We start from the raw sequence: 18,529 nt of genomic DNA, 5'->3' as shown, positions 1-18,529 counted from the left end.
AACATAGATTATAGACCATGAGTAGGTCAAGAGTCAAGTTGTCAAGTGTCAATGTCAAAGCTTAAAAAATATCATCCAAATCTTGAATTTTGCATTTTACTAATAAATTATCACATTAAAAAGCTAAAAGTGTATATTTTTATGATAAAATTGATATAAAATAGTCATAAAAAGAAGTACAACATTTTTGTTAATATACATTCTGCACTAATAAAGCACGTATCATGTCGCATGTTACCGACATGAAAGTTATTTTGTCTAGGTTGTATTCTCTGAAAAATGGGTAAGTTTAGAAAATATTCAATGCTAATTTTCTTTTCCACAAACATCTATGGTTTATTGAGTAATTTTGTACGTTCTGTTCACTTTATACTGTACAAACTAAACATACTATACTTGTGTACTTAATACACTTTCTATTTAATTAAATAGCATACATTTCTTTGTACATACTTGGGTTAAAGATATTTAAATCTATGTTCATCAATTCATCATTACAATGCTTAATATGAGCTTGTGTCAATTTTGTGTTCCTATGTTGCATCATTCCTTTTTTGTGTTTTTAAATTATTGTTAATATTACAGACTATCATCAATCCGCATAAATGCGAGAAATTTTAGTAATAACATTAGCAAACCCTCTCAGTTATTGCAAAAAGAGAGTGTGACACCTCTTCCACCTCTTTCGGAGCCCATGCCAAATCTACCACCTGTAGTGTATGCTTCTGCCAAGTCAGAAGAGTATACTACAGAGGTAACAGTACTAAGCAATGGATTGAGAGTGGCATCAGAGAAGAAATTTGGACAGTTTTGTACTGCCGGTGGTAAGTTAAATAGACAATTTTTTATGTCTATTTATTTTTAAGATTAGGCTTAAAATTTCACATTTTTTTACTTTTTTTTAAACTACACAATGATTTTTTTGTTGCAGTTGTCCTTGATTCTGGTCCACGATATGAAGTTGCTTATCCTAATGGCATTTGTCACTTTCTTGAAAAGTTGAGCTTTGGAGTAAGTAACTAACATAAGTATAGTCCTCATTTTAAATTACATTAAAAAAACAGCTAAATAGGCTCTAAAAATATTTCCTCAGATGTATCATGTAATAATATTGTATGGCTTTGTCAGTATGAGAAACTAAATTATTGTGATATTATTATCATATTTTGTTTTTCCAGCTATTGCTCCATGTCTAATTAAGTTTTAATCCAACAGGCAACAAACAAGTTCCCGTCACGAGATGTAATGCTTCGTGAGTTAGAGAGGCATGGTGGAATCTGTGACTGTCAGGGGTCTCGTGATACCACCGTGTACGCCACTAGCGCCGACTCCAGAGGATTAGAGGCTATTACGCAGGTAATATTACAAAAGAAAGTATAAGAATACATGATAAATTTCTATCATAAAAACATATTATTTTGTTAAATCCATAAATAGGGAACAACTTTCTTATGCAAATAAAAATAAAACTTATTTTTATTCAGTTTATTTCATATGATTTTCTACTGTTCATACAAGCTTGGTAATTTTTTTAGGTGCTAGCGGAAGTCACATTGAGACCCCAATTGACTCCTGAAGAGGTGGAGGCAGCCAGACAGGCTGTTGCTTTTGAACTGGAAACACTGGCCATGAGGCCCGAGCAGGAGACTATTTTAATGGACATGATACACTCAGTATGTAATTATTACTTTGTTATGTTGGCATTGTAATATGAGTTAATATTTAAAAAAATATATAGACCATAGACAATAAATAAGTTGCTGTCTTTGTCTTATGTATTAGACAAAGTCTTGACAGGCAAGGATAGCTGCAGACTGCAGTAAGTTATATCTTAATAGCTATGTCCACACTATGCCAACATTGTCATTTTTGTTTTTTGGATACGGTTAGAGGGCTTGCGTCGCGGGCATGCCTCACATTCGCTGTTGACTGCGCTATAATGCATGCTCTTGACAAACAGAAAAAGGCACAGTGTGGACAAAGCTATTTAGTAACAGGGTTGATAAATGGATAATCTGAATTAATTTACACAAGCCCTCTATATAGAGTAAGTGTGGTGTTGTACAGGGGTGTAATAAATAAATACTTTATTTAAGTGTATAATTTTTAATCATTTTATTATTATTAAAACAATTAAAAATATATGAATGTGTCGAATTTAATTGATTTTCAGGCTGCCTACAGGGAAAACACACTGGGTCTACCAAAGATTTGTCCATCAGGAAATGTAAACAAAATAGACAGGAATATTATTATGAATTATCTGCAAAATCACTACACTCCAGACAGAATGGTTGTGGCTGCTGTTGGGGTATTATTTGGTTTTATTTAAGTATTTTAAATATCTTAAAATATGTTACAAACTGAGAAAAACACATAATTATGTCTATTTATAGATTGTTTAATTTAATTCAATTCATGATATTATGTATCTGTTTTGTCATTAATATCTTTTTCATCTAAAATAATTTTTATTAATAAATAAATGCATATTTCTCAGGTGGAACATGAAAAATTTGTTGAGTATGTCCAAAAGTATTTTGTTGACACAAAACCGACGTGGCACTCTGAAAGTTCAGGCGAATTCAAACCATTAACAGACAAATCAATAGCTCAATACACAGGAGGTATAGAACAGGTGAGTGACTTACTGTTATTTACCATGTTCTTTCGATTCAGATTCTTAGAATATTATACTATAAGCTATACAGGGTGCAATTAAACCTTCCTGCCAAAATTTTTTCCAGGGCTTAGGTATCATTAAGAGAGTCCATTCAACCCAAAAGTGGGTGTTATTTTTTTTATTACATATTTTATCCCATTTAAAATCGTTGCAGAACGGTCACTCGCGGCGCGTGGGAATGAGCGGGGATGACACGGGGGGAGGCGCGCGCGTGGGTGTATTTCACGCGCGGGCGACGCGACGTGTCCATTTATTGTAGTGTTTTTTAGGATAACTTTTGAAAGCTATTTCTCAACATTTTAGTACTGAGTAATTATAAAAGAAAAAATACGTATTTTTATTTTTTACAAGGATCAATGTATCAAAATTTGGCGGGAAGATTTAATTGCACCCTGTATTATAAATTCTTCCTATAGTATGATTTTTACAGTTGGCTCTTGTTTTATTAATTACTAGCTGTTGCCCGCGGCTTCGTCCGCGTGGACTTTATAGTTGTTCCCGTACATCGATTGAGTCGTTTACGCGCAAATCAGAAAAGTATATTGTGTGGGAACCGCACATTTTTCCGGGAACAAAAAACATTCCTTGTCCCAGATTCAAATTAGTATCTCCAATCTCCATGCCAAATTTCATCAAAATAGATTAAATAGTTTAGGCAAGAATCATAAAATATTATTGTGCGGGAACCATATACTTTCCGGGATAAAAAGTATCCGTTCTCCTTTCCTGAGACTGAAAGTATTGCCATACCAAATTTCATCAAAATAGATTGAATTGACTTTAGGCGATAATCATAAAAGTGTATTGTGCGGGAACCGTACATTTTCCGTGACAAAATTAGTCTTATTCCTTGTCCTTTCTCGAGACTCAAAGTATCTCCATACCAAATTCCATTAAAGTAGATTGAATAGTTTACGCGCAAATCATAAAAGTATATTGTGCAGTAAACAGTAATTTTTCCGGGACAAAATGTATCCTAGTATGTTCTTTTTCGGGACTCAAAGTCTAGTCGTTTAGGCGTGATGTCGTGACCACGCGAAATATAACGTTCCGCGCAGTTTCGCCCGCGTAAATTAGATATTTAACAGACAAATTAGTCCACAAAAAATAGCCTACGATCCTTCACGTGGTCTACTTCTTACCTGTGCCAAATAACAGAAAAATTGCTCCAGTACTTCGTGAGATAAGCCCTTTCAAATAATTTGCCCCGTTTTTTCCACATTTTCCTCTATTTCTTTGCTCCAATTACTCTTAGCGTGATAAAATTATAGCTTATAGCCTTTCTCGATAAATGGGCTATCTAACACTCAAAGAACTTTTCAAATCGGACCAGTAGTTCCTGAGATTAGCGCGTTCAAATAAGCCCTTTCAAATAATTTCCACAATTTTTCCACATTTTTCTCTATTTCTTCGCTCTTGTTAGCCTTAGCGTGATAAAATATAGCCTATAGCCTTTCTAGATAAATGGGCTATCTAATACTGAAAGAAGTTTTCAAATCGGACCAGTAGTTCCTGAGATAAGCGCGTTCAAATAAGCCATTTCAAATAATTTCTCCCGTTTTTTCCACACTTTCCTCTATTTCTTTTCTCTTATTAGTCTTAGCGCAATAAAATATAGCCTATAGCTTTCCTCGATAAAAAGGCTATCTAACTCTGAAAGAATTTTTTAAATCGGACCAGTAGTTCCTGAGATTAGCGCGTTCAAATAAGCCCTTTTAAATAATTTCCCCCCGTTATTTCCACACTTTCCTCAATTTCTTCGCTCCTATTAATATTAGCGTGATAAAATATAGCCTATAGCCTTCCTCGATAAATGGGCTATCTAACACTGAAAGAATTTTTCAAATCGGACCAGTAGTTCCTGAGATTAGCGCGTTCAAACTAACAAACTCTTCCGCTTTATAATATTAGTATAGATATTTCAAACATTTTTCAGGAAGAATGTGAAATCCCATTGTATCCAGGGTCTGATTTACCAGAATTATCGCATATTGTAATAGGATTGGAAAGTAAGTACATTTTAATTATAATCGCTCTGTCACTGAACAGAGACTATCCGTTAAGTACATCACACGATTTTCATGATTTTTAGACTTTTTGGAAAGTAAAAAGTGTCATATCGTTGTTGCGCCTGTCAACACACAATTGTCACATATAAAAAAAAATAGTAAAAAAATATATTTTAAATTAAATAAATAGGAGTGTGACATACAAGAGGTAAGTTTACTCCTAAGAGAGAGAGATAAATAAAATGTTAAAAAATCAGTAACAAATTTATTGTTATAAAATATGTTAGGTAACTACTAGTAATTTTAAAAGTAATTTAAAAGAGAGCAGAGACTCATCAAGGTAAATTTAAGTAATTAATCACCAGGGGGGTAGTTCTAGTGGGTTTGTGCTACGCTAGTTACAGCCGTCTGTGTACTCAAGAGGGTATGGGGGACGTCTAGGACCACATGGCACTTAGCTTGGAGACTGGAGGATAGCTAGCCAGTGTGAAGAGCTCCAGCCCCTTCGCGTCGTCCATTAAGATTACCCAAATTTACGTAAAACAGGGCAAATTAATAATTTGGAACATGTTATACTTATGCTAGATTTTGTTAAATTACAAAAGAAATAAGAGATTATACTCGTAATGAAATAAATCTTGCCAAAAGGGCTTAAATTATAAAACAAAGGTTGCCGGACACATAGTCAGCTAAGTATTTTAGAATAACAGAAGGACATAAATATATCAAAGAAACCTTGTAATTTTCAACTCAATTAAGAAGCTATAAGAAAACTAAATAAACACACACATTAAACTCACCAATTTTGGGGAATAAACAGATGTTCAGAAACTACATTCTAGTTTTTGAAATCTAGAAAAAGGCCGATGACATTTTAGACTCGTCTTTTATACCCAAAGTTTTTAAAAAAAAAGTCAAAAGTCAAAACTAAGAATTAGTAAAGAGCGCGAATTTCAAAAATTAAATTTGATTAAAAGAATTATTTAAATATGAATCTATTGTTATTTAAAATATTTAAATATATAATTTAAATAGTTTTAATATTAAAAAAACATAACCTAAAAATCGATCACTAAGGAAACTTTAATTCAAAATTATGTCAATAGATGGCGCTAATAGAACAGTTTATTATTTTTAAGAAATTTACTATGTTACACAATAAACAGACAATAAACTATTTTATTGAATGATTGATGGATTTATCATTAAATTAAAGTTCTTTCGGGTTTGACATAAAGCGACCAAATTACTTAGGTCCGCCATCTGCCTAGGAATCAACTTCTCTGATAGTACATGTGCAACAATATATGTGCATTGTGCAGGTTGTTCGCACGGTGACCCGGACTTCGTAGCGACGTGCGTGCTCAACATGATGATGGGCGGCGGCGGCTCCTTCTCGGCCGGCGGGCCCGGCAAGGGCATGTACACGAGACTTTACACCAACGTACTTAACAGGTTAGTAATATTGACTTAGCTTTATTGAGATAAGCTTTAATATTGAAGTAATAAGATTCAAAACTGACCGGGTTTCTAATACAATATGTTGTGTGGAGTCCAAAAAGTCGCACACTCGACCGGAGAAATACTCCTCACAGAAAACCGGCGTGAAACAGCGCTTCCGCTGTGTTTCGCCGAGTGAGTGAGTTTACCGGAGGCCCAACCCCCTACCCTTTTCCTTTCCCTACCCTCCCCTATTTCCTTCCGTAACCTCCCCTATTCCCTTCCGTACCCTCCCCTATTCCCTTCCCTACCCTCCCCTATTACCCCTTAAAAGGCCGGCAACGCACCTGCAGCTCTTCTGATGCTGCGAGTGTCCATGGGCGACGGAAGTTGCTTTCCATCAGGTGACCCGTTTGCTCGTTTGCCCCCTTATTTCATAAATTAAAAAATTTAGGTTTAGGAAGATTATGTCTCTTGCAATAATTAAACAACAGGCGTTTGTCAGATACTGAACAATGCACAGTACCTACTATCAAAAGCCTGTTGCTTAACTGTCGCGAGATACGTAAATTTCAGTCGGTCAATAATGTTTATTTTCGGTTCCTTTTTCTTAATTTAAAACTTTGAGAAGCATGTCATTTCATCTTATTTTTCAGATATCACTGGATGTTCAACGCGACGGCGTACAACCACGCGTACGGCGACACGGGCCTGTTCTGCGTGCACGCCGCGTCGCCGCCCGCGCGGCTGTACGACACCACGCTCGTTATAGCGCGAGAACTGGCCGCTATGGCGGGGAAGGTCGGCGAGAATGAGCTTAGGGTGAGTGTATAGAGCATGGCTTAAGTATGTTACGTCGTTGTTGTGAAATAATGTACTATCAGAGAAGTTGATTCCTATGCAGATGACGGACGTAAGTGAGGGCCAGGACACAAAAACATGATACGACGTCGTGTCGTACCACGACGCGACGTCGTTTCACGATGCGACGTCGCGTCGTGGGAATCCACGACGAGCATCGTAAAAAACTACGACGCGACATCGTGACCTGCCACGATATACGGCACGACGTCGCGTCGTAGAAACTCACGACAGTTGTCCGCCGCGTCGTGACTCGTGGTACGACACGACGTCGTATCGTGCTTTTGTGTCCCGGCCCTAATTTGGTCGCGTTAAGTCAAACCCAGCCGACAGATCACAGCTAACATTTAATTGACATAAACCAACCAAACGACGTAGGTCCATCAACTGTCAAGCAGATATTGTACGAATAAATTGATTCATCAATTTATTCGATGGTACAATATCTGCTCCCAAATCCCAATCGCCTCGGATACGTTTGCCCCATAGCTCCATTGCGATGACGCACGTCAACACAATACATGAAGGTGAAACTTGACAGTTCATAGCGCCATTTCGTTATCGTTTCGTTTATCGTTCCGTCAACTGCGTCGAAATCGCAACGCATCAATGTGACATGTAAAAAGTCGGAGCGACAACACTTCCACGATGCGTTGCTAATTGCTATAGAACAGAGCAATGTGACACCGACTTTTGATGTGATTGTATGCGACATGGGCCTTTTCTGTGTGTACTTCTGCGCGGAACCCGGTAGGAATGCCTTTTTACAATAGGAACTCCTTAGTGATATTAACATTCAAAGCTCAAACTGCTTCCCCAAGCAAGTCATGTTTAGAATTCATAAACTAATACGACTTCTAATCTGGGTTTTTGTATTGCAGCGAGCGAAAACGCAGCTGCAGTCGATGCTGCTGATGAATCTCGAGGCGCGGCCGGTGGTGTTCGAGGACGTCGGTCGGCAGGTGCTCGCCACCGGCAAGAGGAAACCACCATCGTTCTTCATTAACGAAATTGGTGAGCAGTTCTTCTTTTTCTTTTTTTTCCTTTTTTTTTTTTATTATGGCGCTCGGCTTTTAAACCACAGTAGTTTACGGCCTATTATTAAAACAAAGGTGGATAAGAAATTAAAAATCAAGCTAATATAAGAATTATTAACCTGTACTAGGTTACTAATTCTTATATTAGCTTATTAATCATATTATGATTAAGTACCATTAATCATAATATGATTAATAATATTATTTATTGTACATATACATAATTTCATCGCAACCTTTATCTTTTTTTTAGAAAAAATAACCGCAGAGGACATCGTTCGCGTGGCGAAGCGGATGTTAAGTAATAAACCGGCGGTTGCAGCGAGAGGCAAGCTGGCCCATCTGCCGTCATTTGATGAGATCCAAGCGAACATGATAGGTAGCAACACAGCGCCGCAAGGCCGAAGATTAAACTTATTCCGCGCTTAGTATTATTCCAGAATTTATTATTATTAGCAACAAATAAATTTCGTCTATATTTATTCAGCGTTTTAATTGGTCATTACAATCAAAAGAAACTAAAGGTATAAAGGTATACGCCGTGGGCTAGCTTGGCAATTGAAGAAGTTGAAGAAGCAGCTAACACTTTCGTCGATCGCGGATTCTTGGAAATCTTATTGTTCTCGCGGCCCAAGTGGGCCTAATTCGAGTTGATAGGTTAAAAAATCCGTTTTTTTGCAAGAAGGTTTCAGGTCAGGATAAATTATTTGAAATCAAAAAGTTGTGGATATTATGTGTAGCCAGATATATCATGAGGAAGATTATAAAGTAGGTAAGTTACAAGGTTTATTAAAATTATAAGGGGAAAAATCAGTCATGTTATAAAATGTTATCTGGTTTTTCTACTCATGTCTTTAATTTATGAGATAGTCAGCCACAACCCCACTCATCCATTTCTTCAATAGTAACCCATCTATATAAGCTCACCGGTAAGCGAGACAGAATAGAATAACAATAGATTTCCAAGAATTCACGATCAAAGAACTAATGAAAATGCATAGACTTCAAACGCACTGGCAACTCTATAATATAATATGTCAAAATTTGTTTGAAGTTCTGTAACTCGTTATTTTGAATCATAGAGAAATTTAATACACGTGTTTTGAATTCTGATGATAGGAAGGTTACACCTATTATGCAAATAATAAAACAAAATATATACTTATTAATTATATTTTTCATAACAAGAATTATATATTCATAATAAGGAACTTGGTTCCAATAGAACTATAATGTCTCTTAGGCTGATAAATTCATGGTCACATTTTGGGGCAACATAAATAAATTGTTCAGTCTTGTATGCAATATGGTTAAATAGTATTAATTTGTGATTATATTGAGGATTACAACTTGTAGTCCAGAGTATCCTAGATTAAGCTTGTTACGACGTCAAAGTGGAGAATAAAAAATATATATTGGCAATGCTATGAATAATAAAAACGAAGGAAAAGTAACTCCAGCAAAAAATATGTTCTACAATACTTGTCAAAAAGGTGTACCTAGGTACACATTTGGAATATTTAGGTGGCCTTGAGCGGTATCAGGCTGACAGGCTTCGAAAGGAACCAAATTTAAAGCGGTAATAATATGGGAGTTATGTTTCCTTAGTTTTTATTATTCGTAGTGGCAGTGCCATAAATCATAATATTTGCTAAGTGACATTGGTCTCCGTACTCCAAACTATACATTATGATTTGTACCTTTAACCTTCTATTATTAGTCATGAGTATGACTCATGGTATCTTGGCTTAGGGCTCTGTATGTTATTAAGAAGCAAAATCAATGTTATGTAACATAATATTTTGTATAGTATTATCAAATACATGTGGGATGTACACAATTAATCAAAACAAGATAATGGTTCTACATTAAACATAATAATATTATTAACTGATGCAATCATACATTTCATTTGTTTATAATCTACAACTACAAGATTTGGCAACTTAAACATAAAAACAATATAAAAATTCCCTGTACAGTAAATCATAAGTATGAAAACAAAATATATTGATTGTTTTATTTTTTTGTTCTGTCAGAGACATCAAGTAAAAACTGAACTAAGTAAAACAGTTTTTACTTAGTTCAGTTTTTATTTGATGTACTTTACTGAGCCAATTTGACTGCAGTCTTAGCTGCTTCGTCAGCATCATTAATTATCTTGAATGGCAGTCCAGATTCCTCTAGAATCTTCTTGGCAAGTGTAGAATTTGTTCCTTCTAACCTGATAACAAGTGGGTGTTTTGGCATATTTTCTTTACATGCTGCTACAATACCACTGGCCACAGTTGCACAGTTGACAATACCTGAAATAAGGCAAATTTAAATTAAAATATTTTTTGTACACAATTAATGGTTTCATCATATCAGCCTATAGTCCACTGCTGGACATAGGCCTCTCTCAATGAACGCCAAGATGACCGATCTCCTACTACTCGCATCCTACATGGGCCTGCAACTAAACGGAGATTGTCGTCCCACCTAGTTGAAGGTCGACCTTGAATGGTTAACTGCAAATAATAATATATGATTTTTAGAGCTCCGTACCCAAAGGGTAAAATCGGGACCCTATTACTAAGACTTCGATGTCTGTCAGTCCGTCTGTCTGTCTCCAGGCTGTAACTCAAGAATGGTAATAGCTAGAGTTGAAATTTTCACAGATTATGTATATCTGTTGCCGCTATATAACAGCAAATACTAAAACAAAATAAATTAAATATTTAAGGGGGGCTCCTATACAAAGGATGTGATTTTTTTGCCATTTTTTGCTCGATATAAATGATGACAATAGATAGGCTCCTGAAATATTCACAAAATACTCAATTGTATTTATATTTTAATAATTAATAATAAAATTTAAATAAAATAAATAATTAAGGGGGGCTCCTATACAAAAATACAGTTTTTGGCATTTTTTTCCTCTATAACGGTACGAAACCCTTCGTGCGCGAGTCCGACTGGCACTTGACCAATTATTTAAAATTGCTATTACATATTCACTAACCAGCAAAGACATTAACAAAGATTGCCTTCACTTTAGGATCTGATTCCAAAATTCTCAAAGCTGCAGATACTTGGGCCTGGCCAACTCCACCTCCTAGATCTAAGAAGTTGGCTGGTCTTCCACCACTTAACATGATAAGATCCATGGTTGCCATGGCAAGTCCAGCACCATTTACCATACATCCAATATTACCGTCCATGTCTATGTATGTCAAATTCAATGTAGCAGCTTCCCTCTAAAATAAAAGAAAAAAGTAAATATTTACAGTAAATATCATTATAAAATATTAAATAAACACTCAAGTAAACCAGTATGAATATACAGTAATCTTATCAGAGAACAGATTATTTTTGTGAGAAAATAATTTTATCATCACATTTCATTTAAGTACTGAAATCTCAGATTGTTGATGTAATACTATTTTATTGAGAAAGGTCATCTGAGTAATTAATAACATTTACCTCTCTCGGATCTGTCCCCGAGGTGTCATCGAGTGCAAAAATTTCCTTTTGTCTGAACTCTGCATTGTCATCAAAATTAATTTTAGCATCAACAGCTACAACACGACCATCATCTGTCTCAACCAACGGATTGATTTCCAACTGTGTAGCGTCAACTTTAAGGAACAGTTGCCATATCTTTTTGATTTCTTCGGCACACTTTGCTACCATATCTCCTTTGAAATCCAAAAACTCTGCAACTTCCTTGGCTACTTTGTCTGTTATTCCTTCATGTATGTCGATTGGAACAGTTTTCACCAGGTGCGGGGTCTTCTCTGCAACATTTTCGATGTCCATGCCTCCGGCTGGAGATGCTACTAAGGCTGCACCATTGTATGTGCGCTCCATAACAATACTGAGATAAGTCTCCCTCATAATGTTAACACTTTCGGCGACCATCACCTTGTTCACTAGAATACCGTCTTTAGGAGTTTGCTTCGTGATTAATTTGTGTCCAATCATCTTTTTGGCCAAGTCAAGAATATCATTGGGATTCTTAGTCAAATGGACTCCACCTTTGAAACCATTGTCGAAATGTCCTTTGCCTCTTCCGCCAGCTAGAATCTGTGCTTTAACAACGTACTCATCGGCTTTAAATCCAGCAAGAGATTTAGGATCAAGGGATGAATCGATAAGCCGAAAATTTTGTATAGAAACTTGATGTTTCCTTAGTAGATCTTTACTGTGATACTCTTGAAGATTTAAATTTCTTTTGGAATATATTTGAGGACTATACTTATAATTATTAAATATTCTTATACTTTTAAATCTCTTGAACGCTGCCATAGCGAACTTTGTACACAATCAGAAATAACCTGTTATGTTTTTTATAAAGTACGTTATTAAATATTTATTTTAATTTCTTACGCCAATAACTTACAATTTCACCGAACTCTCTTTTATATTCAATAGTTATTGATTAAACAAAAATATTAAAAGGTTAATTATAGGAAAATAAATATTTTCCGTAATTCCACGTTAGTTGAACTTTGCAAAACTGGAAAATGGGAATTTGATTATTTGAGTTTGACACTTTTGACAGAAGTAAGCGGTGCTACCAACAGTTGAAATTAATTTTACCCTAAATTATAAAAAGAAAACAATATTAATATTTATTCATCAATATTATCGAGCTTCGAGAATCGAGAAGAGAAGAAGATCTCTAAGATCAAATAGAAAAATTACAAGAGGAAAAAAACAAATCTCCTAGCCAACGTCGTGTCATCAAGGCCCCTCCTGTCGATGTTGATTATGAGACGGATGAAGAGGAGCTAGCTAAAGAAACTGAGTGGGTCCGACAAAAAAGCAGGAAGAAGCGAAAGCTTAACGTTTCACTCTCCCCACTACAACAGCTAGAATCAGAGTCTAGTAAAGAGCCAAAAGAAGAAAAAGTTAAGAAGGTGCCCCAACCACCACCCATAATTATCGAAAATGTCAAGAGCTAGGTACCAAGAATTCTATGACTTACTCATGACGAGCATACCTACCGTTACGTTTACTGCAAAAATGCTGAATGGCGAAAGCCTGAAAATAAACGCCAATAATGAAGACTCATATAGAGCTATTACTAAGTTGTTTCGGCAAAATGGGCTCTTATGGTACTCATATGAGAATAAGCAAGACAGACCTATACGAGTCGTTGCGAAAAATTTACATTCTTCATGTTTGCCAGAAAGAATTGTGGAGGACCTAAAATCAAAAGGTTATAAGATCCAGGAAGCGGTTAATAAACTGAGCTGGAGAAATAAATTACCATTAAATATGTTCGTGCTTTCATTTGAGAAGGACGATAAATAAAATATATCACATAAAATCAGTGCTAGGTTACAAAGTGGATATCCAACCATTGAAGACCATAAAACTGATACCACAATGCAAGAGATGTCAGGCTTATGGCCACACACAAAAATACTGCTCAAAAGAACCCAGATGCGTAAAGTGCACGGGTAAACACTTAACTAAGGATTGCCAGAAACCAGCTGAGGCAAAACCAAAATGCGTTCACTGTGGCGAAGCTCATCCAGCCAACTACAGAGGCTGTGTTGTGGCTAAAGAGCTACAAAACATGAAATTAAAAGCAATGAAGAAGAAAGGGCTGACAACCATTACAACCTCTACTCAGTCAGCAGGTAAAACTGATACCTCAAAATTAAGTAAAAATAATAGTAACAAAGTCGTTAAAAATATTACTTTTGCGCAAATGGCTAGAGCAAATAAGAACCATCAACCACAGCCTGAGGTTAGCACACAAATACGGATAAAAAAAATAAACAAAATTCTCGATTTAATGACCTCATTTGATAACAGACTAAAAAAACTGGAAAGTAGCGCTAACATCGCTACTCACTCGCAGAAATCAAAATGATAAACTCATTAAAGATTATGACTTGGAATGCAAATGGACTACAGAAACATCAAACTGAGTTGCAAGTAGTCCTAAGCACAGAGAATATCGACGTGTGTCTTATATCTGAGACTCATTTCACAACAGAAACATAATATATTCAAATAAAGGGCTATAAAACATACCATGCCTTACACCCAGAGGTGGCAGTGCTGTCATCATAAAAGAAAATATTTGTCACTATGAAGTATACAAATATGAGCAACAAGAAATACAGGCAGTAGCTGTATGTGTAAAAACAAAATCATTTCCGATAACTCTAGCCTCTATATACTCTCCACCGAGGTATTCTATAAAATCAGATGTGTACATGAACTTATTAGAAAATCTTGGCAATAGATTTATACTCGGTGGTGATTTTAACGCTAAAAACACCTACTGGGGATCCAGACTCACTACTACAAAAGGAAAAGAGCTATTAAACGCTATAAACGAGAAAAATTGCAAAGTTATATCAACAGGAAAGCCTACATACTGGCCTACAGATTCCAATAAAATTCCTGACTTAATTGATTTTTTCATATACAAAAATATATCGTCCAATTTTCTACGAATCGAGGAAGGCTTTGATATGAGCTCGGATCACTCATCCATAATTCTGACGTTTAGTGAGAAAATTATGACGAAAGAGCGCCCTCTCACGTTTGTAAATAAAAACACGGACTGGGAGAGCTTTAAGTCAGATTTAGAAAATATCATAAACCTGAAGGTTCCTCTTAAGACTCCAGAACAATTGGATCTAGATGTAAGAGAATTTGTAAAAAACATCCAAAATTGTGCGTGGAATAATACACCAATCACTAGCAGAAAAGTAAAAGGAAACTGCTACCCAATAGAAATAAGGCAACTTATAGCAGAGAAAAGGAAAACACGAAGGAAGTGGCAAGTTTCCAGATGCTCTAATATAAAAAAAGAGCTTAATAATCTCACGAAAAAACTGAGGCGGGAAATCATAAAGTTCAACGAAAACAGTATGAACACATATCTCTCTCATCTAACTAACGATCGTTCAACAGAATACTCTTTATGGAAAGCTACAAAAGGACTTAAGAAGCCCATCGCCCAAATACCTCCCATCAAAACAACAAATGGGAACTGGGCTATAAGCAGTGAACATAAAGCAGCTACGTTTGCAGATCATCTACAAAAAATCTTCCAAACAAATATAGAATTAGAGCAACAATCTAGCTTAGAAGAAAATTTTGAAGATTTATCATCGGATGAGCCCAATATAAAACTTGTCACCCCAAGGGAAGTTAAAAAAGAGATAAAAAAGCTTAGCCTGAAAAAACCCATGGATTCGATCTTATCACAGGAGAAATTTTGCGAAACTTGCCACCAAAGGCAATAGTAAAACTAACTACGCACATAAATGCCGCATTAAGACTCAAATACGTACCTGATAAGTGGAAAGTAGCAGAAGTCATAATGCTACCAAAACCTGGGAAACCACCACACGAAACAAAATCTTACAGGCCAATCTCTCTATTACCTATTATATCTAAACTATTTGAGAAGCTTCTTCTAAAACGTTTAAAACCTGTATTAGAAGAAAGAAAATTGAGTCCAGACTATCAATTTGGCTTTAGAGAAAAACATTCTACGACTGACCAAGTTCACAGTATTCTGTCTGCAGTAATAGAATCTGCAGTAATAGAAAAAGCACTAGAGGAAAATAAAGTCTGCACAACAGTGTTTTTTGGACGTTGCGCAGGCTTTTGATAAGGTTTGGCAAGAGGGACTAATTAAAAAAATTCGAAAACTCCTCCCAAAACAGTTTGCTGATATCCTAGAGTCTTACCTAGTGCGAAGAATGTTTATGGTGAGACAAGATGAAGCATACTCAGAGCTGAAACATATAAAAGCTGGAGTACCTCAAGGAAGTGTCCTAGGCCCGGTCCTGTACCTACTTTACACTTCAGATATTCAAAAAATAGAAAACAGCACCATTGCGACCTTTGCAGATGACACAGCAATAATGGCTGCTTGAGTGTCACCTGACACTCAAGCAGAATCAGTGAAAAAAGTTCAGAAAGCTATTAACACCATATATGACTGGACGAAAAAGTGGCGAATAAAACTAAATGAAACAAAATCAGTTCATGTTGATTTTACGAATAAAAGACCAAACTATAATCCGGTATTCATTAACAATACTGCAATACCGCACGAAAACACCGCTAAATATCTCGGCATGACCCTGGACGCAAAGCTTCGCTGGAAAGCTCATGTCAAAAAGAAGCGCGAAGAGTTGGAGCTTCGCTGAAACTTTCGACGAAGTTTTGGAGGGTACACAAAATAACACGTTCCTGGATACTGCATCTCTTTCCTACACTTGTGCATGATAACGAATATCTAATGGTTAATACGAGTATTCTACCAATATTACACCAATGAGTTTCTAAAATACTAGAGTAGCAATGTCTTACAAAAGATTCTCAGAAATGCGTAACCACTTTTTTGTTCAAAAGACAATGTCAAGTCATATATTCGTTATGTCATTATGTATGTGAGATATGCCTGCAGGCATCTTCGAAGTGGCAACGCGTTGCTACCGTAAACTTCCAATCTAGTTACGTTAGTAACATAGAATATCATTGTATTACACATTAAAAACCCAGTTAACACAATTTTAAGAAAATAATACAAAAACACAACATCACTCTTTCCCACTGATCTCCATTATTGTATAATGGAGGTCAGTGCTCTTTCCTTTTCTCTGACTTACGACTCTTTCAAGTTTCACATACCCGGCAAAACTCCCGTGTCGCTTTTGGCAAATTACAACAAGCGTTCCTTTTTCTGGCCAGTGTACGCATTGAGATACTATAGACTGGAGGCCCACCACAGAGGTCTGGCAACGTCGCGCGTAGAGCAATGGTAACGTTAAGATATAACGATAAATATACCGGTAAAAAGTATCGATACTTTTTAACGATAACAAAAAAGTAGCGGTAATTTGTAAGTAACGATAATGGAACGAATGTTTTGGTAAATTTAACGGTAAAATTTTGATAACGTTTTCTGTCCCTGGCCCCTGCTAGAGAGAGACTTACATCGGTGTATAAGCGTAAAAAGCGTGTAATGTTATGTCCTACTTACTAGGACATAACAAAGGAGTCGGTCTGCATATTTCATGTAATAAAATATGTGTTACTAAAGGCTAGATATTGTTGAGTTTTGTTGTTCCGCTAAATAATAAACCTTAAGAATGGCCAAAGTATGCCTCGAACACGTGGATTTAACATTAAATACATAAGTTTTGAACAACGTTTTTTGGGCTTTTCAATCGGTATTTTTGTAAGCTGAAAAGATAATTTATAAGTTTATTAATCCCTTATTCGTGCTTTAAAAGGCATTAGTGCTAAAAATGTCACATCAATTAATAATTTGGCTATAAAAATTGCATAGCTTTTTACGTGTGTTTACGGATTCTCATCACTTGAACTATAGTTAATCGATATCACAAACTAATTGACTTTCTTTCCTGTATCATAATGTGCTTCGAAATAATGGACAAATAGAAATATTCAAGAAAATAAACGCACACTACTTGTATGAAAATAGGCACAAAATGGCCACGCGATGACGGGCTAAGACTACATCTATACTACAGTTCGACAAGGCTTTATTTGTACGTGGCGAGAAATGGAACTAAACGCTTCTTGATAGAACACGACATGTCAAAAATGACGTTTTTCTATGATTAGAAAAACGTCATTTTTGACATGTCGTGTTCTCCTTTACCAGCAGCGCTCCCGTCAATGTCACCCACGTTCAAATAAGGCCTTGTCCATTGAGGTACTATAATACTTTATCTATGAGTGTACGTGCCAGTATGACATGACTTCTCTTTAATCAATAAAAACGCAACGACAATCGCAACGAATCTACTATTTAAAGCATTGAGGTACTATAGACTGGAGAGAGCCTTATATAACGGTGTATAAGCGTCAAAAGCGTGTAATGTTATGTCCTACTTACTAGGACATAACAAAGGAGTCGGTCTGCATATTTCATGTAATAAAAGTGTTAATAAAGGTTTATAATCAACATTTTATGCTAGATATTGATGAGTTTTGTGGTTCCGCTAAATAATAAACCATAAGAATGGTCAATTTATGCCTCAAACACGTGGATTTAACATTAAATACGTATTCAAAACATACGTTTTTTTGGGCTTTTCAATCGGTATTTTTGTAAGCTAAAAAGATAATTTATAAGTTTATCAATCCCTTATTCGTGCTATATAGGGCAGTTAAGTGTTAAAAATGTCACATCAATTAATAATTTGGCTATAAAAATTGCATAGCTTTTTACGTGTGTTTACGGATTCTCATCACTTGAACTATAGTTAAAATCGATATCATGAACTAATTGACTTTCTTTCCTGTATCATAATGTGCTTCGAAAAAATCGACAAATAGAAATATTCCAGGAAATAAACGCACAATCATTGTATGAAAATAAGCACAAAATGGCCACGCGATGACGGGCTAAGACTACATCTATACTATAATACTTTATCTATGATTTAAATGATTTAAAGTCTATTTAAATTTAAATTTAATATAAATCTGTGGCAACGAAG

The 18,529-nt window shown here is 35.7% G+C and overlaps 2 protein-coding genes across 2 annotated transcripts; one reads left to right on the top strand and one right to left on the bottom strand.

The window, feature by feature from the left end:
- The first annotated feature begins 72 nt into the window (after positions 1-72).
- Positions 73-8,512, top strand: LOC121729645 (mitochondrial-processing peptidase subunit alpha). The gene is made up of 12 exons (XM_042118219.1): positions 73-283; positions 586-824; positions 932-1,011; positions 1,216-1,356; positions 1,536-1,673; positions 2,174-2,311; positions 2,501-2,638; positions 4,620-4,692; positions 6,015-6,147; positions 6,789-6,954; positions 7,875-8,007; positions 8,284-8,512. Exons 1-12 carry the CDS (start codon positions 225-227, stop codon positions 8,457-8,459), a joined length of 1,614 nt encoding a protein of 537 aa, XP_041974153.1. The 5' UTR covers positions 73-224; the 3' UTR covers positions 8,460-8,512.
- A 1,569-nt stretch (positions 8,513-10,081) lies between these two features.
- Positions 10,082-12,447, bottom strand: LOC121729261 (succinate--CoA ligase [GDP-forming] subunit beta, mitochondrial). The gene is made up of 3 exons (XM_042117718.1): positions 11,496-12,447; positions 11,035-11,269; positions 10,082-10,336 (listed from the first exon to the last, which is right to left on the bottom strand). The coding sequence occupies exons 1-3, from the start codon at positions 12,318-12,320 to the stop codon at positions 10,137-10,139; spliced, it is 1,260 nt and encodes a 419-aa protein (XP_041973652.1). The 5' UTR covers positions 12,321-12,447; the 3' UTR covers positions 10,082-10,136.
- Between the last annotated feature and the right edge of the window lie 6,082 nt (positions 12,448-18,529).

The sequence above is a fragment of the Aricia agestis genome, chromosome 8 (assembly GCF_905147365.1).
Source record: "Aricia agestis chromosome 8, ilAriAges1.1, whole genome shotgun sequence".
NCBI lineage: Eukaryota > Metazoa > Arthropoda > Insecta > Lepidoptera > Lycaenidae > Aricia > Aricia agestis.
Note: the sequence above shows the minus strand (reverse complement) of the source record. Positions and strands in the feature narration are given on the sequence as shown.

Excerpts from the sequence above, each read along its gene's own strand:
- LOC121729261 (XM_042117718.1), bottom strand. The coding sequence starts at position 12,320 with ATGGCAGCGTTCAAGAGATTTAAAAGTATAAGAATATTTAATAATTAT. Across the intron at positions 11,270-11,495 it reads CGGGGACAGATCCGAGAGAG|AGGGAAGCTGCTACATTGAA; the intron begins GTAAATGTTATT and ends CTTTTATTTTAG. Across the intron at positions 10,337-11,034 it reads CTTTGTTAATGTCTTTGCTG|GTATTGTCAACTGTGCAACT; the intron begins GTTAGTGAATAT and ends GCCTTATTTCAG.
- LOC121729645 (XM_042118219.1), top strand. The coding sequence starts at position 225 with ATGTCGCATGTTACCGACATGAAAGTTATTTTGTCTAGGTTGTATTCT. Across the intron at positions 284-585 it reads TTGTATTCTCTGAAAAATGG|ACTATCATCAATCCGCATAA; the intron begins GTAAGTTTAGAA and ends TTAATATTACAG. Across the intron at positions 1,674-2,173 it reads TAATGGACATGATACACTCA|GCTGCCTACAGGGAAAACAC; the intron begins GTATGTAATTAT and ends ATTGATTTTCAG.